Source organism: Anopheles coustani, chromosome 3 (assembly GCF_943734705.1).
Source record: "Anopheles coustani chromosome 3, idAnoCousDA_361_x.2, whole genome shotgun sequence".
NCBI lineage: Eukaryota > Metazoa > Arthropoda > Insecta > Diptera > Culicidae > Anopheles > Anopheles coustani.
The window spans coordinates 73,857,037-73,882,218 of record NC_071288.1 but is presented as its reverse complement, the minus strand read 5'-3'; the positions used below and the strand labels follow the sequence as shown (position 1 = coordinate 73,882,218).

The following is a 25,182-nucleotide window of genomic DNA, read 5'->3' as shown; positions in this document are numbered from 1 at the left end:
TCCGTCGTGTTTGTCGCTCGCTTGTCGTCTGTCTAATTTATTCCAATAAATTTGCCTAGCCTCGAGGAATCGGTCACCCTCGACATCGAGCGAACCCATCAACAACACGTACCCTCCATGGTGGTAAAAACCAAAAGGATGTGCTACTAAATGCTCCCGGGTAAGAAAGCAGCCCACTTCTAGGAAGGTTTAGCACTCGAAGCACTTTTCTTTTCGCTCAGAGTGAGGGCCATCATCAGGCAGCAGCAGCATCATCGTCAATATCATCATCAGGAACGTCTATCGTTAGTCAGCTCAGTGACGGCCGGATATTTATCTTCAATCATGATCCGGGCGAATTAATTATCTTCCGCTTGACAAATCATATCGACATTTTTATCTACCATCCGTTCGGACCACCCGCGGGCTTGATCTCATCGTCCGGCGACTGTTTTTCCCACCGACTCTTCCAAACCCTTCCCCTGAGACACCATTGAACATTGATTCGATGGTACGTAAGAAACTCAACGTTGTCTATTGCTTCCTTTTAGCATTCGGCCGAGAGCATGGAATGAGTTTCCGAAAACACAGCAACTTTCCCCGGAATCGGTCGGCATCTCGAGCAATGTAAAGGCAGGAGGGATGCAAATCGGGCACCCGTTTCGAGAAAGCCTTGCTCTCCATGACCTTGTCGAAAATGTCGAGAATATTGGAAAAGGTTTCACCGTAGTTTATGTTTTGCTCGGGTAAGCAGAAATGATCAATGTTTCAAACAAATTCGCCGGTGAAACAAAGCACGAAAAGGAAAGAAAAAAGAATCTGATCCATCGATGATGATGATGATGACGATGATCCTGATGGTGAAAGGGGAGCGGTCGGAATGAAAGAAACCCCGAAACGACATCAATACGCGGCCCATCACGGTTTTCGGGCCCGTGCGGCAAAACTCGGATGGAAAGATGTTCGAGAAAGAAATTACTACGGAAAGAAAGTTTCCCAATTTTTATCAACGAACTCACCCGGAGCGGAAAAGGGCGCGCCCGAAAGCAATTTTCCGAAGCTGTCCGCAGGCAAATCCAACAAAGGCCAAGCCCAACGGATCACCGGCGTTGGATTCGCACGGAGCGGCAGCTTCGTTCTCGGAAAATGGTTCGTCGGGCCGGTCGGGTTTAGTGGGGTGGAAAATCATAAACATCCTTCCCACCCGATGGATGACGGGAGCGCCGAAGATTTCCATCCGCAGCGCAACGCACCGGAACGGGAAACCTTCTCAGCCTCAGCCATCCCTGATGTACGTGAACAACTTTCAGCAAACAACCAAATTAAATTGAACCAACTTCATCGCCCCGGCGTCTGACCCGCCGTACCCGGTCTACGCTCGATAAATGAAACGCAATCGAGTGGCGAGAGGCTTAAGAAACTCGCCGCCACTTGGTTCTGGGAAGGATGTTTTTGTAAATTCAATTCCAAAACAAAAGATAGGATTTCTGCCCTTTCTACGAGCGCCTCCTTCGAGCGGCAAATAAATGATGTTGCTCTTGATAAGCGCAAGCCCTTTTTGCATTTATGCATCGAGTACGGCCCGAGGCTCCCGACCGCCCCCCCGACGCCCAACCTCCGAACAAATGATGATGAATTATGTTGCGCTGCAATCAACGCTAGGAAATGATTTATTCACTCGTCACCGGTGACGCGCTGGCCGTCTTCGCTCGACTGACAGGGCGGTCCGTGGCGCGGTGATGGCTTTCGATACCGCACGTCCTTTAACCACCCGTTGACAGTTTGCATAAATCATAAAATTACCTCCACCTGTGTTCCACGGGCCCCTCGGACCAACCGCATCCCGCGCGGGGTGGGGAGAAAATCGAATCATAAATCGTTCAACAAGATTCGTCAACAGGAGGAGAGAAAAAGAGAGACAGAGAAAGGGAACGGGAAACCCACTTTGACTGCAACGATCCAAACCTTGACGAAAAGGTGGACACACACACAAAAATAACAATAAAACGACACCCGATGCAGCCCGGAAAATCAAACCCACTGTGGAAGAAAACTTTCTACAAACTAGAAATGTTATTTCCGATTTACCTCTTTTTTATTTCGTTTTTATCCACCCCTTTTTACCGGCGGGTTGAGTGGTTGAAAGCTTTTGAGTTGGTTTTTTCTTCTACAATCGGATAGAGAAATCCTTTCCAGGCAAGCTTTTCAACTGGCCGTCATCGTCGTGGCCCGCCACGGACATTCCCAAGACCGCACGAAACCGCTAGAGCACCACCCGGACGGATGGGAAAGCGTGACTTCCCGGGAATGACGACGACGGGGACGACGTTTTCAGGAAAATTGGAAATGCAAAATTCCGCAAACTGTTAACAATTCCCAAACTGACCCCACGGCGGAGTAGTTCAGTGTTTGACATGCGACTTACGGTGTGTGTTTTGTTCGTTTTTTTATCCTCTCTGTTGTTAAATCTTCCATAGCACTTTATTTTCCCGCAGTATCTTTCTCATCCATTTTAAAACGGTTCCATCGAGAGGAGAAATACACTCCGACCGAGCAGAACAATCCATCAACCAACAAAAACGGATCGACTAAGCAAAACCAATACGCAACCAACTTTCGCTCTGCGCTGGACATTGCCGTTCATGCGAGCGACGTCGAGTTTCCCGGAGCTTGTTTAAAGTTTTTGCTCCTATGAATAATTCCCATTCCTTTTTTCATCGTCTTTGCTCATAAATTCGTCTGTCATTCGTGCCCTCGGGGTGGGAGTTGTTAGCAAAGCTGTTCCCATGAAATCATTCCTGCAGCGAAACCAGAAACTCCAGAATCGATTCTAACGAGCGGGGTCCTTTCCAGGCGATGGGATTTTGTACAACTGACCAACAAACGAAGGGACATATTCCCGAGAAGGTTAAGTGGTATTTTTTATTCAATCGAAAGAAAATATCGACTGAGGCAGTTCTTAGGGAACGTTATATTTTACTCAATAAGCAAATCGATATCATCTGATAACTTCTTCGTATTTTTTATCCAATTTTTATCAATTTGTGTAAGAAAACATTTAAAAATGATTTATAAAACTAGGATAAAGAGTAACAATTGCCATGCTCATAGCATACGTAAAAACGGAATCAATTTAAATATTAGAAAAAAGATACAAGTACACAAATTCTTGTAAGTTTTTTCAAACTAGCAGAAAAGGGTTGCTCTTTTAGATTTATATATGCTAGTGATAAAATCAATAAAATTATTTGGAACTAGAAAAGTTTACTTTAACTTCTAAGATCAACAAACAAACTCAACAAAAACACAGGTCGAAAAGGATAAGGATTTTACAAAGTGTAGTGTCATTTTAGAGCTGTTCTTGAAACAGTACTTAGAAAAAAGCAATTTTGTTGTCTAGCGATAAAAATGATGAGTTAACTAAACAACATTATACTTATGAAGATGAAACATATAATACGCACCAGACAAAAAATATTCGAAGGATTGCACTTACCACCGAGTGATAAATAATGATGTTACAACATGATGCACCTCAAAGTAAAAATTTGATTACCGAAAATCCGATTAAAATTATTCATTTGCATAATCTGATAGAAAGGAATTTCTTAGTAATTAAAGTCCATATTTAAAAGCCATGATTTTTTTGGGGTTTACTGTGACTCGAGGCATGGCGGCTGCAAACTATGGCGTTCTGTATCACTCACCTAGTTCAAGTGACTCACGATTTGTCGAAATTCTGGAGGACTGGTTAGACAGATTTCTAGATTTTGGCAAGCGTAATGTCTTGGTTGGGGACTTCAACATTGATTGGTTCAATGATGTGAGGTCCGAAAAATTGAAGAAACTTATGGACTCGGTGTGCCTGAAGCAGAAGGTTAGTGCAGCTACCCGTATTACGAACAATAGCAGGACATTGATTGACCATGTGTACTGCAACACAGACTCAATTAGCGTGGTAACAGATGCTTGTGCAAAAATATCTGATCATGAAACTTTGCTTTTAAACTTGAATGATGAACGTTTCAGGACAGTTCAAAAACAAGTTAAATGCTGGAATAGGTACTCTAAAGAGGGTCTTTGTCAGGCAGTCACTTTGGGTCTACAGAGGGAACCTACAAATTTCCATGAAGCTACAGATCTATTGAAGGATACACTAGAGAGTGCTATGAATAGTTTAGTTTATGAAAGGACCGTGGAGACTAGATACTCTGGCAGATGGTATACGTTGGCTCTGGAATGTCTAAAGCGGAAAAGAGACAAAGTGTACAAAAAATTTGTTCGGACTAATCTGGCTTCACATTGGTGTGAGTACACTAAGCTAAGAAACGAGTACAGTAGGTCTTTAAAAACTACTCGTGAGGAATACTTCAATAGGGAAATTAGCAAGCATCAGGGTAATAGTAGGGAACTTTGGAAACTTCTTAAAAGCATGTTGAAACCCGACGAGAATACAGCTTCATGTGTGAAATTCGATAATTTCGAGTCCGATGAGGCGGTGATCGCAGCAGGGTTCAACAACTTTTTTGTGAATAGCGTCACACTTGTTAACAGCAACATTCCGACGGTAGACGAACCAGTCGAGCTGAGACAAGTTGATGCTCCCAGGCATAGATTTTCTTTTCAACCAATAGACATGAGCAAGCTTAGGCAGATATGTTTTGACCTGACCAAAACGGCAGGAATAGGGAATGTAAATGCAAAAACTTTGCAGGATTGCTTTCATGTAGCGGGGGAGACGCTCCTGGATTTGATTAACCAATCGATGGAGAGGGGTGTTTTTCCGGAGACATGGAAGGAGTCATTGGTTGTACCTATTCCAAAGCTGACTGGAGCTATCAAAGCGGAAGAGTTCCGCCCCATCAACATGCTTCACACTGTCGAAAAGGTCCTGGAGGTTGTTATCAAAGACCAATTGGTGCAATACCTGGACCAGACCGGACTGCTGGCCCGGGAGCAGTCGGGATATCGGGAAGGACATTCCTGTGAAACTGCACTGAACCTGGTGCTTGCGAAGTGGAAGGGGTTGATGGACAGTAGACAGCCGGTGCTTGCAGTTTTCTTGGATCTAAAGCGGGCATTTGAAACAATATCGAGACCCTTGTTGCTCACAACACTTCGACGATTCGGTATTGAGGGGAAGGAACTCAGTTGGTTCAGCGATTATCTGACAGGTAGAACCCAGAGGACAATTTTCAAAAAATCTGTTTCAGATCCCATTGAAAACACCCTTGGGGTTCCACAAGGAAGTGTTCTTGGACCAATTTTGTTTATCATGTATATAAATGACATGAAGCAGGTCTTACGTTCCTGCGAGATAAATCTTTTTGCTGATGACACAGTAATATTTATATCGCGAAAGGACGTGAAACAGGCAGAGTCCCTTTTAAATGCAGACTTGGTGGCTCTGGATGGCTGGTTGAAATACAAGAAACTCGCATTAAACATTAGTAAAACACACTACATGGTGATGTCGAGGAGGGAGTGGATCGGCCAGCTTTCCATTGCCATCAACACGGAACCAATTGACCGAGTCTCCCAGGTGAAATATTTGGGAGTCATTCTTGACGACGGACTTACATTCAGTGCACATATTGATGGGGTCATCGCTAAGGTGGCAAAGAAGTGTGGGGTGATAAGTAGACTGGGGAACAACCTAAATTTTTTTGGGAAAGTTCACCTCTACAAATCCATTATCTCACCACATTTTGATTTTTGTCCATCAATATTGTTCCTCGGCAATCGGACACAGCTCAAAAGGTTGCAAAAAGTGCAAAATAGGGTAATGAGGTTAGTGTTGTGTTGTAGTCGGTACACGCCGTCTGCTGTTATGCTGGATGTTCTGCAATGGATGTCGGTAGAGCAGCGGATAGTGTATCAGACTATGATACTAATATTCAAACTCCTGAGGGGCTTGTTACCGGGGTACCTTGGAGAAAGAGTAGTTAGGGGTTCTGACGTTCACCGGTACAACACTCGAAGGGCTCATGATCCTAGAACGTCGAACTTTTCAACAGTATTTGCCAGAAATTCTTTGTTTTGTAAAGGTATACAATGGTATAACAGCATGCCTAGAGAGATTGCCGAGGCTGCAAACGTTCGCGAGTTCAAGCGCTTGTGTGCCGTGTACGTTAAGCAGGTTGTTAAGTAGCACCCAGTAGAATGTGCAATGTCTCGTAGTTGTCTATTGTGAAAATTTAATGTTTGTAAGCATCGCACTTGTCATCACGATCTCACAGATGATGATGATGAGATTTTTGTTTTGCAAATTTAAATGTAAATAAAAAAAAATGGAACAACATATCTTTGAGACACGCGCGCGTAAAAGTGGAAATTTGAAGTTGATCTTTCTGTAGGAACTGCATCAGTCGCTCTTGTGCAATCACGTGGCAGGCGCCTCGAATTCATCCATTGATGATATTTTCGACGTGACCAACTGTTTCGCGGATAAGGTTTGCTTAATTTGCCAATCCTGGAAAGTGGTAACTCCCCTCCATATGTTGGATAAGGGAGATACCGGCTACACGAATAGGAGAGAGCATTTTTTGGCCGTGCACTCCGGAGAGCGGTTCCACGACTCCTGTCTTATGGAAGTTGTGCTAACCGCTGTACGCAAGGAAAAGAGAGCTGACTGGTCTTTTTCGTGAAGGGTCACTTTGATCCCACCACTTCGTGATTTGCCTTGGATATTGCTTACAAATATCTTATGATAACTCCGCCATTCTCAAACCTGTGTTGGGGTAAGAGGTGGGACTCATCATCATCATCATTTAAAAGCTGCCTTCCGTAGCAAGCACAAAATTCTCGGAACGAGTCGTGCCCGGCACGGCAGTATTTTTGTTAATTTTAAAACATACTTCCATCAGGTATCACACTCATAACTGGAAAATTCGTCAAACCGTTCCTTTTCTTCTCAGCCATCATCTCTAGTAGTAATATAATAACTAATTTGAGCAGCACACTTTTCTCCGAACAATGGGTGACCTGAACAGGAGCTCCAACCATCAGCCGATGTACGATGGAAAGCGGACAACAAAAGCCAATGTTGGACAGCCCAAACCATCAACAACACCAACATCCGCGTAACAAAAGCCGACTCACGTTTCGGTGGAAAGCCGGCCCCCATTCCCATTCTCCAACGCAACCGGGACTGCCGGCATGCGCCATTTTGCAAAACGAACGCTCCACCGCGTTCCCGGTGAGTAGTTGCGAACAAAAAAGCAAATGGGTAAAAAATGAACCGTAAGGATTACCGGACTCAAGCAAACTTTCCGGCGGCGAAGGAAAGGTAACTTCGGACCTTCTGCAAAACAGGGCAAAGCAGAAATGCAGGTACAGCAAGAAAAAAATCGGCCACAACAATGACTTCACCAAGGTTCGATGGTGAAAGGAGGCCACGAAGGCACCGAAACCTATCGGCGTCATCAATGGCGCCATCAAACCGTGATGGAACTACGTGTTTAGGCTTACACCGGGGAGGATCTGTTCCGAGGTGTGCAAGGCGCTTCTGGATTAACTCCCCGGTTAGACTGATGTGGAGTGGAAAATGTTGTCGGTGGCGGATCTGCCGGATGACGCTTCATAAATCATCTCTCTCGCCAAAGGAGTTGCTGTGTGTGTGCTGTGCACAGTTCTTGTCGCTTGTTGTGTCCTTTTCACTTCCCATCCCTTCAGTGCGTGTCATATTTTCGTCAAAAGCTCTTCACATGAGAAATCATCGTTTGCCTACACTGGGTTTTGATCCATGGAAGAACACCACAGGCTGCGTTTCAAGAGAAGCCAAGGTGTGCAGCACGAGAAGACGGTCTGTGAAGACCATTAATCTGCTCGGGAAGGAACTTTTACGTCTCGTACAATACATGACACGCTGGTGATGATGAGATGACGTGTTATTTCCATTTCTTATGCTTTTTTATTTTAAAGAAGAATGCTGGCGAGAAGTGAAGATGATTAAAATTTGTCACTCATTACATTTTTGACCGCGTTGGTTTCGAAGCGATGGTGTAGTACACATTTGTATCCAATCAATTATTGAAATCCAATGGAGACATATGTTACTAAAATTATAGTGAAATAATATTTAATAGAAGTAGGAAAATATGACTAAGTAAAACTTTGTTTCGAGAAGAATTATTCGAATACATTATTTTTCAAACCACTTTTTCATTGAACATAATTTTTTCGATAAATTTTCTAAAGTTCAATGATTGTAAATACCTGTATAAAATATTAATCTTGCACTTAATAAAAACATAAATTTCCGCTGTCTTTGTTGTGTTTCGAACTAAAACGCTCACATCCTACAACTGATAAGTAACACAAAATTAACATTAAAAAACCGGTTTGAATCATCTCAAGTAGAGTTGTGTAAATCTGATTCAGATTCATGAATCTGAATGAATCTCTGTCTTATAAGACCCAAAGACACACCAAATGATGAAAAGTCACCAGCCAAAAATGGGTTGAGGAACCCCTTTTTTGTTTTTAATCGCATTGTCCATTGTTTCGAAAGATTCATTAAGCTTTGAAGATTCGAATTCGCAAATATTCATGAATCCATCTGAATGAATCTTAAGTGAAAGATTCATATGAATGAATCTCGCCAAAAGATTCATTAAGCACAACAGTAGAATCTCAAGCTTTGCGAATTGAGAGGCAATTAGAATTGCCCCGGTGTATGTTTAGTTTCCTTGGTGATCTTATACATCGTTGGCGATCATGTGTGGGAAACAATAATGAAACATTCTTGAGAAAAACGCCTATGATAGGCTGACGGAAGCGCCACACTTACACGAGCGATTGTGATCATGTATATGCAAATACATCTCCAACGCAAGCATTCATGACTCGCTAATACCGCAGTGCGCGATGATTGTTTGCAATAACCTGCGATTAGTAGCGTCTAACAGCTTCCCGTAGACGCTCGTTGAAAGATGGCCGCTCAGTATCGTGCCTTGCTGCTAGTGTTCCTAGCCGTCAGCAGTTGTAGGTATATATGAATTCGTGTATGGAACATGTTTTCCTGATTTCTTTGATCGTTTTCTAATTAGGTCAAGCGGACCTGGATCCAGTGTTCACCGATTTCGATGAAGAACTTCCGGCGAACACCATGATGCCAAACGAGCGCGAGACGATCGCGGGTAAGAGTGCTGGAGATTGTTGATACTGATAATATTAAAATTACCTCCACTCTCATAGACTGTCACTTGCGGTTCTACTGGCAAGGGGGAAGGGGCATAGTAGCGCCTGCGTTTGCCAAACCGGCATTCTTGACAGAGTTCGCTCATATTGGCGCGATCGGATGGACTGGAGCGGACGGGCAGATCGAGTGGGCCTGTGGTGGATCGCTGATCTGGAACAACTTCATCCTAACGGTCGCCCATTGCGCCGAGAACGATAAGTTGAGTTCGGTGTACAATGCTGACACCAGTTGTTTAACTTTCAACCCATTGCAGTAACGTCCAGCCCGATGTGGTTCGTTTCGGTGATCTGGATCTGTACAGTGCGAACGATGATACCTATGCGCAACAGCTGCGTATAGTGAAAATTATCCGTCATCCTCTTCATCGCTACAGCGCTAGGTACTACGACATTGCTCTGATGCAGCTGGAGCGAAACGTGACGTAAGAACTACATGATCGGGTTACAAAAGTTCGCGATCGAATCTAGTGATCGAATCAATGTTCCGCGTTCGCTAAATGCCTCACTGACTTTTATCTCACAGCGTCCATGAAACAGTGGCTCCGGCATGCCTTTGGTTCGACGAAGAGGTGCGCTTTACTGAGCTCGAATCAGCTGGCTGGGGTAGGACGGGCTTTGGTAAGTTGGTCGGGTAATTCCAATGGTGTTTACTTGTTTATATTGTACATCAAACATGCCAATCAGTGATTAAATCCATACAGATGAGTAGAAGAAATCGAGTTACAGTAGAGAGTCAAATTTGTGTAATAGATCTAAGCTCAGCTGTAGAGTTCCTGGTATGTTATTTTGACATTATTTTTTTGCTTTTTGGCTTTGGTGATATGAATGTCTAGTCTTACAGCATCATATAATTACTATAATGTACAGCGTTTTTGCATACTTCAACGGTCGAATAACGTCCCATGCGTGTCCTAGTTGCTTAACAGCATTACTTTAAAACTCTTGACTAAAGTGATTAATGTCGATCAACGTTCTCTCTTCATTGCAGGAGAGAAAAAGACGCCTATACTCCTGAAAGTCAATCTCAAACCAGTGAACAACACAAAGTGCACTGATCATTACAACCCCACATCCACCCGCGGTTTGCGGAACGGTCTCCACGAACATCACATCTGTGCCGGAGATGCCAAAATGGATACCTGCCCGGTAGTTTTAGGGTTATTTTAACACTGCTACGCTTTATCACTACGTCATGTTGTGGTTCATTTTCTTTCAGGGCGACTCGGGGGGTCCTCTGCAAGTGCGATTGCAGCACAACTACCGGGTAACGCCGTTCCTCGTTGGACTAACATCGTTCGGGTTACCCTGTGGACAGTCCCATCCGGGAGTGTACACGCGCGTTGCACACTTCCGCAACTGGATCGTGGAGACGCTGCAGCAGAACGGCGCACCGGAAGTGAGCGATGATCTGTTCGAGCCCCAATCCTGTGCACTACGCTATGTGGGATTGCGTCAGTTGGCGGTCTCCCGAGTGGTTGCCAATGAGTCCGGAGTGTTTGAAACGTTCGATATTTCACGGCAATATATTACCGAGGATTATATGGGCGAGATAGTACAACTAAGTTGGCCTGGGTCGACGGAGCTCGCGCGAAACAACTGCATGGGCGCCATCATAGATCATGACACAATTGTCACGCTAGCTGAATGCGCAACAAATGACGAGTAAGATAATGAAGATAATGAAAAGTTACCCGCTGTCGATATTTCACGAAATGGCTATTTCCAGCATTGCTCCATCGCAAGTAATACATCGCTTCCGGAAATCCTTCGATGTATTTGAAGAGCGTAGATACGATATCAAGGAGATTCATGTGCATCCTAACCATACCGATAGGTCGTATTACAACAACATAGCAGTGTTAAAGATCGATGGTTCAATTGACGAAATGCCAGCTTGCATCTGGAATTCACAACCACTTCACGACAATCAACTGGAATTGTTTGCAACTGGTCGAGCCGATCTAAACATATATCAATACGCTAATTATGTTGTGTTAGGTACAATAGAGTATTAAATGCATGTTAGCTTGAGTTATCACCATCCTCTCTTGCAGATCCGAGTATCATACGACTAACACCACGTGTATTCGCTTACGATAACGACAGCTGCTCGTTGGCAAAACAATACCTGGACCGGCTTGATCAAGGTCTGCTTGACCAGCACCTATGCTTCGGCAACGACCCATTCCTGGTGCCACAGGTTTGTGAACTCGCCGGTGGAGGTTCAATCCAGCGGAGTGTGAGCCGGTTGCGTCGCTTCTTTAAGTACGTCCAAGGGGTGAGCTTGTTCGGAAGAGACTGCGGCTTCGGGGAACCAGCAGTAGCCGTACGTCTGCAGGCTCACCTCGGTTGGCTCGAGTCGGTGTTGCTTCCCAACCGCTCACAGCAGCTGCAAGCCAAATCCACAGAAGATTCACTACTCTTTATTGATCCCGACCTGGAGCTGTTTGACCGATGCGACTTTCATGATGCATCCGTGGGGCTTTGTGTTCCTGTGGAGCGATGCAAGGGTGTTCGCAATCGTTTGCGGCGCAAACAGGGGCTCATCTTTTGCTCCAACGGCACGATTGTATGCTGTCCGCCCAACGATGTGATGGACGACAGCCAAATGGACGAGGGCTCGCAGCAGATAGAAAACTGCGAACAGCTGTACGGTTCGTTGCGCGAGAGAAACTTTAAAATACGATCCGAAGGTGCCGACCCATCGAAACCTCATCTGGTAATGAAACTTTGTTTCATGTATTTCGTGGATAAGTAATATTGTTGTCGTTTCTTCTTGCAGGCTGAGGTAACTTGGGTGGATATGCCAACGAAACAGGCGACTTTCCTATGCCTGGGATATCTAATCACGACCGATAGTGTACTTACGACTGCTATGTGTACGATGAAAAAGGATCGCAGGCCCAATCTAGTTCGCTTAGGCTACATTATGAGGCAGTTCGAAGACTCCACCCTTTATTCTGAACTCGAAAGTATACTGATACACCCCCAGTTTGACTCTAGCACCGGAGAGCACAATGTGGCGCTGCTCAAGCTTGCATACCCCATCATCCCCACACCGGGTGCCTTTCCCGGTTGTCTATGGCGTAACGAGACACACACGCCTCTGGCTTCATCTCTTCTTTCGATTGGTACGATTCGCTTACAGTGAGTGGTAGAGTGACAAACATAAGAATATCTGTTCTGACTTTCTTAGGTCCCAAGCAAGTGCTGCAAGAAATTGAAGTACATCCGCAGTACGCTACAGACTGTGAGCGAATTCTCGGACGCCTTCCGTACGGTGGTGAACAATGCATGCGCCCAAGCATGTATGACGCGATGCCCAGATGCACCACCTCGAATCCAGTGTACTGGCGCCGGGAAAACCCAGGAAAAGTTTCAGTCGAATACTTGGTAGGCCTGTTTAGTCACGGCAGCTGTGTAACTGATGGATACATTGTCAATACTCGCATTACGGCCTACCTTCCGTGGATTGTCGATAATGTGTGACAATTGGCGCATTTGACAGGACACCAAAATGGACACCATAACCGTAATAAATAAAATAGTTCAAATCCTGCTTTATAGTTGTTAACTGACTATCAAAAATATAAGAATAAATATATCTCCTAAACATAAAAATAAAAATAGCCTTCTTCTCTCTTGACAATGAGATAGTAAAACTATTCGACAAATTATTTGCCGAAGATTGATTGCAATCAGATGTCGATTGACAATCTCAGCATTACAGGGTAATTTTAGTTCAAAAGTGTTGAAATATTGAGATTACATGAACAAACCCTCAATGTGAAATCAAACGAATTGAATTCATAAAAAAACCGCGCGTTCATCATATATGTAAACACCAAAACTAGAATTCCCGATCGTAAAAACCAGTTCAACCAGAAAACAACACACGCAGAGATGTAACTTGAATTGAGCTTTTGAGAGGGCATGTTGGTATTTCCAGCTGAGAGAACAAGGTGCTTTGTTTTTTTTAACTGAAAGAGGTTAATTGGGATCGGGTCTATGTCATACCCAAACTTTATGATACGGTGAAGACGAAGAATTGCGATTATAATTAAAAAGTTTATAACCAGTTCAATGAATAGCATAAAACAATGTTGTGACGGTTTCGCTTCCTCTTAATCTAATGAGAAAAATCAGCAATTGAGATTCTAAAGCTATTGGAGCAGCCAGTTTGTTACTCTCGACGTGTTCCCACCACAGATGATTAAAAACAATGATAGAAAAACACAGCCAAGCGGCTTCCCCGTGTTTGGTTTGCAAACCGGTTGCGCCTCGGTGGTTAAAACCGCACACACACATGGTCGGCACGTCATCATCAGCGGTCAATTCGGAAAGTAAACGGCATAAGTTTTGTGAAGGCGAACGATGCGCTAAGGCGGCTGCATTGAAGTAGTACCTGTTCTGACGCCGACCAGCGATAATGGTGTACCGTGTGGTGCTGTTCGCGGCCTTCGCAGCGGTCGCGCTGTTAACGGAAAGTAAGGTCGTATCGGACGGATGGCGTTTTTGTGAGTTGGTTGGTTGATTTGTTGATTTTCGAAGGTGATGCCGTGCTGTACCCGGTTAGCCCTAACGCGGCTGTGGACGAAGAAGGCATGATGATGCCGTACGATCGAATATCGTTGGATGGTGAGTTAATTTTGTTGATATTAGTTTTTGCTATCTCTCAGCAAACACAACGTATCCAACAAACCTGTTCTAGTAATATTTGTCAACTCTGTTGCTTAATAATAATAGTGCTACAGCTTAATAATAATAATTAACAACAAATATGAGTAATGAACTAATAACAATAATTCCCTTCTTCTGTATTATATAACCCATGAAATGCAAAGACTGTCATATGCGCTATTGGAAGGAAGGAAACAGAGGATTGGTAGCACCGGCTTACGGTCAACCGGCGCTGTTGCGAGAGTTTGCACACATCGCCGCCATCGGTTGGACCAAAGAGGACGGTACGGTGGACTGGGCGTGCGGCGGATCGCTGATATGGGAGAACTATATTCTTACTGCAGCTCATTGCGCCGCAAACGATGAGTATGACACGGACTCCGATGGTGTGGGAGATAGTTCAGAGGCAATGTATGATTTTGTTGTTACCATTTCCTACCCATGCAGTGATGTTGCTCCCGATGTGGCACGAATGGGTGACCTGAACATCTACAGCGACGAGGATGACGACTACGCGCAGGAGAGGAAGATCGTAAAGATCATACGCCATGAGCAGCACCGGTTCAGCGCCCGCTACTACGATGTGGCGCTGTTGAAGCTAGATCAAAACATTATGTGAGTCACCTGGCAATGTTCCGTGGGATGCTTAAGTTGACGTATTTCGTTCCTTGTTAGCGTGCACGAGACCGTAGCTCCGGCGTGTCTCTGGTTGGACGACGAGGTACGGTTCCCCAAGCTGTTTTCGGCCGGCTGGGGAAGAACTGGATTCGGCGAGGGTAAAACTAACGTCCTGCTGAAGGTCGATCTGACGCCGATTAGCAACGAGAATTGTTCACAGTTCTATAAACCCGGTGACCGAGGACTACGCGCTGGGCTTCACGCGCACCATCTCTGTGCTGGGGACGAGAAGATGGACACATGCCCGGTAAGAACGAACAGCGTTCCTAAGATTTCAATATCGAGTTATTAATTTCTTTTCCTGTGCACACACGCTAGGGAGACTCGGGTGGACCGCTCCACGTGAAGTTGCTCCACAACGCCAAGATGAGTCCGTTCCTTGTCGGAGTCACATCGTTCGGGAAACCGTGCGGACAGGCGAACCCGGGGGTGTACGCTCGGGTTTCCGCTTTCGCCGATTGGATCATTGAAACGCTGCAGAAGGAGGGCGAAACGGAGGCCACGCCGGTACAATTCCAACCATGGGCCTGCGCCCTACGTTACGTGCATGTACGCGAGTACGAGGATGATGTGGTCGTCTCTCGGTCGAAAAACTATGAAGAATACAACTCGGACAAAGCACACCTTGTCCGCGGTGATAGCAGACATCGGGTCATGTTACAGTGGCCGAACTCTCTTCCGCCCGCACGGAACAATTGCTCCGGGACGCTGTTCGAGCGTGACGCGGTGGTAACATTGGCAGACTGTGCCACTCACATGGGGTAGGGTCGTAAGGTGCGCGTGTCATTTTTCAGATGATGAACTACATTTCCTTTTAGAGCCACCCCTTCGAGAGTGATCTTATCCAATGGAAAGTATCTGGAGGTAACTGAAACCATCGTGCATCCTAACTACACGCAAGCCGGGGGACGCTATTACAACAACATTGCAGTGTTGAAGCTAGTCGGAGCCGCATCTTTCATACCGGCATGCGTTTGGTACAACGACACCATACCAGATCCACAGTTTGAGGTGATCGGAAGTGGTCGATCGGATCTCGTCGGATACAATCGGGATGAACCAGTAACTTCATTCGGTTCGTTACAGTCCATTCTCTTTCGTTTTCAGTCTATCTTTTACCGAGTTTAATACTTCCCTCATGATCTTCAGATCCCACTGTTGTACCGATTTCGCCACGAGCAACCCTACGCTCGAACACCGACTGCCAGTTGGCTCGCCAGTATCGGGAGCAACTGTCCCGTGGCCTACAGAATGAGCACGTCTGCTTCCAGAACAAACCGTTTTTGGTTCCGCAGACGTGCAATCAGTTGTTCGGTGCACCGATCGAGCGGGAGATGTGGCGCTTCGGGCGGTACTTCAACTACGTATATGGATTCAACCTGTTCGGGCGAGATTGTGGCTTCGGGGAACCGGCCGTGGCCGTACGGCTGAACGCGCATCGACCGTGGCTTGAGTCGGTGATGCTGCCGAATATTCAGCGAGATCCAACCGGTAGCGCTAAGGACGCCAGCAGAGACGCGGTGATCTTTATCAATCCCGACCTGGAGCTGTCCGATCGTTGCAGTTACGCGGGCGGAGTGAATGGTGTCTGTGTGGAACAGGAACGTTGCCCAGGCATACGGCAGCGCATGGCCAGCAATCTGCCGGTAATGCTTTGTTCTAGTGGAACGGTCGTCTGCTGCCCGCAGGCGGACATCAAAAGGCCACCGACCCCTCTCGAGCAGGAGTTCAACGAGTGCGAGCAGCGCTATCGACACCTGCGAAAGCAACGTCAACAACGCTGGGACGGTTTGCAACCATTGAGTAGAAGATTGTCACACGTTGTAAGTCAAAACTCTGTTCCTCCTCTGTGGAGTATTCTCCAGAACAATAGACGCACGATTTTATGCCTTCTTTCCAGGTTGAACTGGGTTGGGAGAATGGACCGGAGATTTCATTCCGCTGCTATGGATACCTCATCAGCACGAAGGGTATCGTTGCTGCTGCGTCCTGTCTGATGGCGCAGGAAGTCTTTCCGGCTGTGGCTAGGCTAGGAGGACTGTACAGCCACTCACGGCCCGATGTCGCCATTATCCCGGTCGAGACCATCGCAATCCATCCGGAATTCAATCAAACCACCTTCATGAACAACATTGCCCTGGTGAAGCTTACGATGGCTGTGCAACCCACGGTCACGATGTTCCCGGGATGTGTTTGGCAGAACGTAACGCACACCCCGGTAGAGTTGGAATTGCATCGAACAGGTATTTAAAGCCTCTTGATTTCAAGTTCATCTGTGTTAACTTCCTAGACTCTGGCATTGCTTCTAATTTCGAACTCACTTTCACACACACAGCACAATCCGCTCCGATCTATCCGGTGTACCGTAGAGATTGCGACGCTCGGTTCGTTCGCCCATTCACCGATCCGCGCCAGATCTGCATGGTGCCCGGTGTGACGGGGCCAGAGGAACACTGCTACGCATCGGGCAGTCCGATCGTGTTTCAAAAGTACGACGAGAAGAACCTTTTCACCGAGTACCTGGTTAACATCTACAGTCACGGACAGTGCAACTCAACTGCGCTCCGTGTCGTGCATCGTGTCTCGATGTACATCGATTGGTTTAAGGAAGAGCTCGAGGACTAGTGATCTACCTTAACCCGATGGTCTTGATGTCATGTATACCAGCATATAGCAGCATTTTGGAAAATTATGAAGCATTTTTATCATAATAAAAATGAAACCTTCGAGAGATATCTAGTAGTAGTCTGTTCAGGACATGGGAAAGTTATTTATTCTTTTGAATTGAACTTCCTCAACAATGTAGAATCATGTGTACATACTGTTGAATTCCTTTGACTGTAGAATGAAAGCTCAATGTCCTAATATTAGAATATCCTCTTCTAAACTTTCTTTTAAAAGAAAATATTCTTATTCCAGGAACACTCTTCATTCATCTACCGATTGACAATCACGGATAAGATGCCAAAACTGCCACACCAACGGCGACTTAGACCTTTGCCTTATCCCACTCAAGTTCCTAATTTGTGGAGGAAAAACTTTCACAACCGTCCGAACAAACACCAACTACGCCGGTTGAACGCGGGAAGTACGACCGTGGGCTTCATAATGTAGCCAATTAATTATGATTATGAGATAAGCTGACTGAAGTTGGAAGATGGAAGATATCCATCGACGCACACTTTCGACCCGTGGCCGTTCCGATGCTGACGTCCCGGAAACTTTCTTTCTCGTTCTCTTTCTCTCTCTCTAAGTCTGAAGAAAGAAATTCGTACCCTCTGTTTCGTCCCGGTATCGAGCCTCATAAACAACGCTAGCAATGAGAATAAATTCTCATAGCCTCAAACGGAACATCACCGTAGACATCGGTGGTGCGTGGAGCCGCATTCGTGACAGCATTCGGGTTCAGATTTCCTGCCCGGACGCGGGAGCACACATTCGCACGCCGGATTGTATCCATTCATCCAAGTCCTCGCCGTGGGGCATCATTCACCGGCGAGCCATCAACGAGACGTCGTTGGTTGAAGGCATTAGCCGGGTGTGAGCCATCATCGTACGGTTTTCGTACGGTTTTGTGTCCGGTTTGTGGGGTTTCCTCTCCGGACACACATACACACACACACACACAGGATTCCAGGCGAGATGAGACTTCCTTTAGTCGACGATGGATTGGATTGTTCCGAATCGCGTACGGTTCGTACTGTGATTCCGCTCGATCCATGCTTCCGGACGGATCCGTCGCCTTATCCTTAACGAAAAGGAAAGGAAACCCTTTTTTGTGCCCTTGTACGCTGTTACTAACTAGCCAAGCGGTTCAACCGGAATAAGCCTGATGTGGTGTTTCAGTTTCTGGTGCCATTTCCGTCGTTCAATATTTTTTTCATTTTTCGCTCCGAATCGGATTGAACCGAAAAGGGGCAGTTAAAATTTCCCAAGCATCATCACCCGTCAAAGGTGTCGAATCGGCGAGGCCTCCCACGGGGTTGGGAAAAATAAAAGGATTCTGTAGCCAATTTCTGACAGTTTTATTTTCTGTTTGTCAAAAAAAAAAACAAACACACATACAATAAAGCATCTAGCGAAAATTGGCTTTCGATTGAGTTGAATCGCCACGGGTATTAGTTCCGTTCGATTTCCCACCACCCAATGGGGAAGAAAAAGCTTGCCCGTTGTTGATGAGATTTTCTGGCTCAAAATAAAACTAGGAAGTGCGAAGAGAAAATTCTAGACAAACGGTGTCCAGTGGAAAACTCTCGCATAGAAAAAACATTCACACACTTAGCGGAGCTATCGGGGAAAAAAACGGTAACTCGGAGGGGCGTGTGAAAATCATTAAAACCCACCGAAGAAAGGGGGGGAGGGTGGAAAAGTGCGGTGCGAAAGTGAAGAAATAAATCCCTGCCGCGGGAGTCGCACCGTCATGCGAAGGAAAACCCTTTTCTTTCAAACACCGCCACCGGTGGCTTCCTGTCCGCGCGCGAAAGGCTTCGGCGCCGGAAGGGAGCCATTAAAAACCCATCATTCAAGGTGCCTATTGTTGATGGCGGTGGAAAACTTGTGGACTCGCTGGAAAATACTCGCTAGATTACTTGTTCGAAGAAAACCCGTCGAGCTTCGGGGACCCTCGTGGGCAGGGAAGGAAAAACGGAGGGAGGGATTTCCAATGGCAGCTGAATCACTGTCACTGTTTGGCCGGAAGCGAAACATTAGCTCGCACTTTGCGACGATCGTTCGGATCATTATACTGCCATTACTTCTTTAAAATAATTGAATTAACTAATCCCCCTCAGGAGCGTCATTATTTTGCATTTAAGTCTGAATTGTTTGCGGTGTGATATTTCGCCAAAAGTTACTTAAACACGCTTTGTGCAATTTTGTGAATGCGACAATTTAAAACAACTTACTAGTTTTCATCCCAATATTTTACCACTCATGAAACGGATCTTTGAAACGAAGTGAATGTTGCCAATTTGTTGCATTTTAATACGCACTTAAACTTGACTTCTTAGTTCTTCCATTTTACTGCCCTTCTTTTTGTTCTTCTTCTAAGTTTTTTTTCGGTTTCTTCTTCTTCGTTATTTTACAATTGAGGGCTCGAGATTCACAATAGTTTTTTCTTAAAAAATTGCGTTTCCATACGCACGTACTCCATTAATTCAACCTGCTCTCTCGGGAAGGAACACAATTACCTAATTAATTCCATGTCCGCGAAACGGACTCACGGTGCGTCTGCTGAAATCCGCCCATGCCATCAGTCATCGTAGATTCCCAACGGTGGACGGATTGCCGCGTACCGGACATTTTCTTCGCCATGATCTGAGCCGTTCCATCGAACGAATTTGCCGTGCGCTCCAGATCCTTCGTCTTTGCGAGAGTCGCTCGAGAGTGTTGGGACACTTTGACGTAGTCAGATTGCATTTGTGTTATTGCTTGCTCGATGGATGAAAGCGTCGTTTCCACCGCTTCGAGCACACTTGCGGCGTTTGTCGACAGCGACTCGGAAGATTGTCGTATTTGAGCCAGTTGATAGTAGGCCTCAGATTTCGTGCTTGCCTTTCTCGCAGCTGCGTTGGTTAGACGTTCGTTGACGGCTTTGATGTCGTCTGCGGTTTGCTCGGTGCCTTGCAGCAACATTGTAAGCTTCTGTTCGATTCGCGATTCCAAAACCCCCAGGTGGTTCACTAGCAATTCGTACTGAAACCCGTCAATATCTCGACCAGCACCGATCGATTCACTGGCTAGTAATAGTAAACACAGCCAAATTGCCCTTCCGTCCATGGTATGTTCGGCTGAGCTGAGTAGAAATCCACTTCGAAAGCTGACCTTATCAACGCGAACGTGCAACTGTCGATCCAGTGCAGTTGCAAATTAGTGATGAGTCTTACGATTCATCTCATGGATCAACCCGGAATCGAGTTCGTCCCTAGAAGAATCGATTGCGATCCGTAGGTGCAACGAGTTCGGGTCGACCCGAACCAACCACTACTGCAAATGCGCCTTGGCGATGCAGTTGGCTTATCTCATCTTGGGTTTTTGCCGAAGGCAAACTAAGGCGTGATAATGCCATGTCTTTAATTAACAGCTACGCTCGATTTAAGCACAAAACAAATGTTGATGCATAACTGCTAGCAGTCTTTACTGAGTAATGAAACTCTTTCATTTTTCTTGTCTCTTCAATATTACCATTAGCTCGTACTATTATTAGATTTATTAAATTTTACTAAATTGTGTTTTCTTCAATATTAGCACAAGCTTGAGCTCTTATGAAATTTATTCAAATTCAATGATTATTTTATATGAAAAGATGGTTTTTAAAGGAAAACTGAAATTGTTTCTCGAATTTTCACAACAGGAATGCTTTTATTGACACTCTCTTTCAAGCAGAACTCCATGATGTGAATGAGATCAGCGGAACTGTATTCTAATACACTAGAAAATCTTGTCTGTAATAACAACCTCTTCACTGTGAGGGTTCCATTTGACCTTAAGCCCAATAATCTTTATCATCAGGCTACTCATATACGAGCAGTAATCATAGCTTATGCGATTATCATGAAGAAAAAAACACCACCCTACGCGCACCTACATCGTCGTGAACGTCTGTTGATTCGAGAATTTCCGACACACCCAAACGGTGAAGAAGGTCCAATCAGCAAGGTGCAACAAAAAAAAAACAAAAAAGAGCTGGCAAATTCTCGATGCCCGATCCTTTCGTTTTCCGGCGCCCCGGGGGGAGGAGGTTGGGCCGTCGTTGTATCGATTGGCTACAGACGGTTGACATGGCTGTTATCGACGCCGATGACGAGCCGTGTCATGGCGTTGTCAGCCTGTCAGCAGAAAAGAGGAGCCAAGAAAAAAAAAACAAGATAACCAACATCCATACGTGATCCGTGAGGGTTCCAAGCAAACGAGCAGACGATGCCGGAAGAGCGACCACTGCCGAAAAAAGCCGGCGGCATGATCTGCGTCATTTTTCCCAAATTAATAGTTCCACCGTTCGGGCTCGTGCAACTCCCGTGTCGCGAGTTTGGTTGCCTGAAGCGACGGCAGTTGGGAGACGTCTCCAGACTCCCGCCGGGATGCGGCCCGACAAGCCTGTACTCGACAAATTTCTATTAATAAATCAATCAGAAATTGTCTCATTAACGATGTTTCGGAAGCTTGATAAACCGACCGTGAGATGAGTCCATCATCCGCAGTCGATCATCGTGCCAGCAATTTGAAGTATTTTAGAAAATTGCCCTGGAAGGTGGAGGCATGGGGGCCATTTAATGGCAGCAAATTGAAAAATGGATGAGATACGAATGATTAAAAAAACGAACTACTTAGAATACAGAACAGAGACTTTATAATATATAGGTTAAGAGAACATAAATTTAAATATTTCACATTTGATGAGTGACATGAGTGATGTTTAACAAGTGGAAATTGTGTACTTTACAAATCAAACTCATCAAGATTATCAAATATTTTAATGAAATTGGCTAGGTATTATATATTGCAGTTATTTTAAAGTTATTTTGAATTTTTTAAACCAAAATAAGCCAAAAGAATATTAAAATCACAACCAAGTTTAATGAATTAATAAGATTCTATTACTTTTTTTCTATGTACCAATCTGCAATGTAAAGCCAAATATTTTCTTTAAAAAAGGTTAAAAGTCTCTATTTGTTTTTATTTTGTCTTTGTTACACTAACTCGAAAAGCAGTAGCTCTATAATTACGATAAAGTTTGTTCTTTACATCGATTGAGCAACCTCCAATGATCACATCAACAGTATTATACTGCAACATAAAAATCATCCTCTACGTACATTGGACTGTTGGGTTGATGAGCGGAGGAATTAAACTGTCAGCCAACTGTCAGCCGAATAAATTGCGGAATCGTGTACAGGCCATTTGCATTTTCACACCGCGGACGCCCTTGCCGTCGTGCCTCGGCATGCCGCAGTGCAGTGACGTTACGGAGCGCAACAAAAGGAAAAGCAGCGCCGCTGCTAACTGAAGCTGAATTTTAAAAAACTAAATCGATGGTGGGAAAAAACGATTCTCACACACCAATCTACAGACAGGTTAGATTTGAGTGTCCTTGCGGCGTAATTCCCTTGTCGAAGCTTTAACCTTTTCATTTTTCTCCAAATCTCCATGGGCTCTGTTGCCCATCCATTGCGATTCCCACGCGAAACCGTACCGTCGTGTTTTCCGGTTGTTGACGGGATCACTTTTGAAACCTGCTAGGTGCTTAGTTTTTCTTTTCTACCCCCCGTTGGGGACGCCACACTCTCTGATTACGGATGACTCAAGCTGATCGATCGAAAATTCGATGCCGATCGGTACCGATGGCATGTTGGGAATAAGCAAGAAATTCAAAAGCTGTACGTCATCTGCCAAACCCACACCCACGCAAAAAAAAGGTGCTTCTCGCACGAAACCGGAAACGGACAGTGGCACCATAATTCATATTGCGTACCTCAAATGCGATTTCTATCGGCATCTAAATCATTTGTAGGTATTTTTTGTTCGATTGCTGACATCAAACACGAAAATGCGTCAAACGTAATCGCATTACGGACTGGCGTTTGGGGGGAAGTTGAAAGAGGAAGTTGGGTCGTAGGTTGGTGGAAAATTTCACACCCTCGTACCCGTACCCCTGTTGTGGCCCTAGGACAAGTTGAGTACGGAATAAACACAGTTGCAACATTTACAAACTGTCAGCTCGCACGGGACGAACGTCACCGCAAACACATTTGGGGGGGGGGGGATGGTTTTGGAGTGAGGAAATGATAGCATAAATATGTTGTAAACAATTATTTCGCTGATTGATATCCGGAACGGCAATTTCGGGCCCTCACGGGGACGGTCCATTCCCACGAGGTAAGCTTTTATTTACCGATGCTTGTCTGTGGAGTGCAAAATTGTGTGAAACCGTAAAACAGTCCCAAACCTTGAAACCACCACGACATGTCACAAGGGCGGTTAGAGCCCGGGGATGTTGTGCGTTGTGTACGAAACAAGTTGAGCATTTGTAATGACATTGCTAAATTAAATGAAACCCAACCATTTTCAAAGGGCAAATGAATTGTGTGGAGGTTTTTGATATTGGATCACATAATTAGGAACTCATTTTAATTTCAGTGTCACAAACTTTAGCACTTACGTGGCAAATGAAAATATTAAAACAAGTGTACTTAATGCTTTATCAAACTGAATCAAATAGAACACGATGAGTGTCATTAAGAGATTGAAACTTACACATGTTACGTTCGTCGAAAATCACGAGTAATCTGAAACGAAATGGGAAGAGAGTTATTAGTAATGATTTATCATAAAAATGTATGTAATACTGTATTAATTTATTTCTCAGTAATTAGATCGGAAAAGGACATTTTCCTCGTTCTGCGAATGTTTCATCCGTAACTTCAATGACCAAGCCCAGTAAATCCGGATTTATTTTACTGCTGCCATACCAATGCACTAATCCTTGCCTCGAGAGTTGATTTATTATACTCATAATCAATTGAAAACGTAGTAATAATAACATCCGATGAGCGACAAAGAAGTCTTTTTACGTGTCTTTGTTCCAAAAGTTTCAATGGCGCTCGGAAAAACTGATACCCTTTACGGGACGTTGCCAAAGCAAGGCCTGCCGCTTTCATCTGCGGTCCGTCGTATGGTTTCCCTTTGAGTTTGATTTAGTCTTATTAATTTTCGAAAAACCATTTAAATTACGGGTTTTCCCGGTTCTTGCTGTGCGAATTTCCTCGGTCCATGGTGTACGCTTTCCCGAGCCACGTTCCCTCGCTTTATTTGGCATTCGAAGACAAAGGAAAGATTAACAAAGCCCGCAGACGAGATTTGTGTACGCGTAAATTTGCACAAGAATGAAAAAAGTTTTGATTCAGCGCATTTTTTGTGCGAGATCGGGAATCGTGGGCGGGGTTGGTGGAAAAAAGTCGTTGAGAAAAAGTGATTAGAATTTTCCCATAAACAAAGAACGAAAAGATCCAGAAAAATGGGATCCTTTTGAAACGGAGGGAAGATTCTTCCAATGAACACGAAAAGCGAGATAAGGAAAAGTTAGAGCAATATTTTTCACTGCGGTATGTTGTGTGAGGTTGGTAAAAGTTGACATCAAAGATAAATATATGTTTCCTGTTATTTGTTATGTATCAAAAATACATTAAAAAAATTCATTCGTAGTGCATCAAAAAATATTTCCTAAAACAAAGCAATACCAAACACTTTTCACTTATTCACACAGATAGAGCATTCAAATTCAACCCAAAAGCATCCCGAACTCATCAAGTAATCAAATTTCATTTTCCAATCGAAGGTGAGATTGACCGGGTCAAACTTTTGTTCAGAAATACCAATAATCGGGCCAGGGGCGACTATGAAAACCTGTATTTAAACACATTCGAGGGAACTCGACCATTGGGTTCAATTTTGTTTGGCTTCAAAACTCCATTTACACGAAATGCATGTTTGTAATTAAACAGCATTTCGTTTCAATTGTGGTCTCGCTTTGAACTTTGTCGATCAACCCCTTTGCAAACGGTCGGCCTCAAATGTGCCATTGGCCAAAATGTCGGCCAGAGATTTCATTGCTTTTTGAGGCTGGCATGTGATCCCCCTTACTCTGTG

General features: G+C 44.8%; 2 protein-coding genes across 2 annotated transcripts; both read left to right on the top strand.

Moving 5' to 3' along the window:
• Window positions 1-8,912: 8,912 nt before the first annotated feature.
• LOC131266547 (uncharacterized) lies at window positions 8,913-12,734 on the top strand. The gene is made up of 11 exons (XM_058269117.1): window positions 8,913-8,964; window positions 9,030-9,119; window positions 9,178-9,379; window positions 9,435-9,602; window positions 9,704-9,798; window positions 10,169-10,326; window positions 10,397-10,842; window positions 10,907-11,178; window positions 11,235-11,899; window positions 11,963-12,311; window positions 12,377-12,734. Exons 1-11 carry the CDS (start codon window positions 8,913-8,915, stop codon window positions 12,667-12,669), a joined length of 2,790 nt encoding a protein of 929 aa, XP_058125100.1. The 3' UTR covers window positions 12,670-12,734.
• Window positions 12,735-13,609: 875 nt separating this feature from the next.
• LOC131265680 (uncharacterized) lies at window positions 13,610-17,257 on the top strand. Its single transcript, XM_058267979.1, has 10 exons — window positions 13,610-13,667; window positions 13,732-13,818; window positions 14,025-14,226; window positions 14,308-14,475; window positions 14,536-14,785; window positions 14,857-15,299; window positions 15,357-15,613; window positions 15,688-16,361; window positions 16,439-16,781; window positions 16,874-17,257. Exons 1-10 carry the CDS (start codon window positions 13,610-13,612, stop codon window positions 17,161-17,163), a joined length of 2,772 nt encoding a protein of 923 aa, XP_058123962.1. The 3' UTR covers window positions 17,164-17,257.
• The last annotated feature ends 7,925 nt before the right edge of the window (window positions 17,258-25,182 follow it).

What these genes read in the sequence shown, in the direction of transcription:
- LOC131266547 (XM_058269117.1), top strand. Translation starts at nt 8,913, where the DNA reads ATGGCCGCTCAGTATCGTGCCTTGCTGCTAGTGTTCCTAGCCGTCAGC. An exon ending in GTTCCTAGCCGTCAGCAGTT is followed by an intron (nt 8,965 to 9,029) that starts GTAGGTATATAT and finishes TTTTCTAATTAG; the next exon opens with GTCAAGCGGACCTGGATCCA. An exon ending in CCAAAATGGATACCTGCCCG is followed by an intron (nt 10,327 to 10,396) that starts GTAGTTTTAGGG and finishes ATTTTCTTTCAG; the next exon opens with GGCGACTCGGGGGGTCCTCT.
- LOC131265680 (XM_058267979.1), top strand. Translation starts at nt 13,610, where the DNA reads ATGGTGTACCGTGTGGTGCTGTTCGCGGCCTTCGCAGCGGTCGCGCTG. An exon ending in TGAACCAGTAACTTCATTCG is followed by an intron (nt 15,614 to 15,687) that starts GTTCGTTACAGT and finishes CATGATCTTCAG; the next exon opens with ATCCCACTGTTGTACCGATT. An exon ending in GTTGGAATTGCATCGAACAG is followed by an intron (nt 16,782 to 16,873) that starts GTATTTAAAGCC and finishes TCACACACACAG; the next exon opens with CACAATCCGCTCCGATCTAT.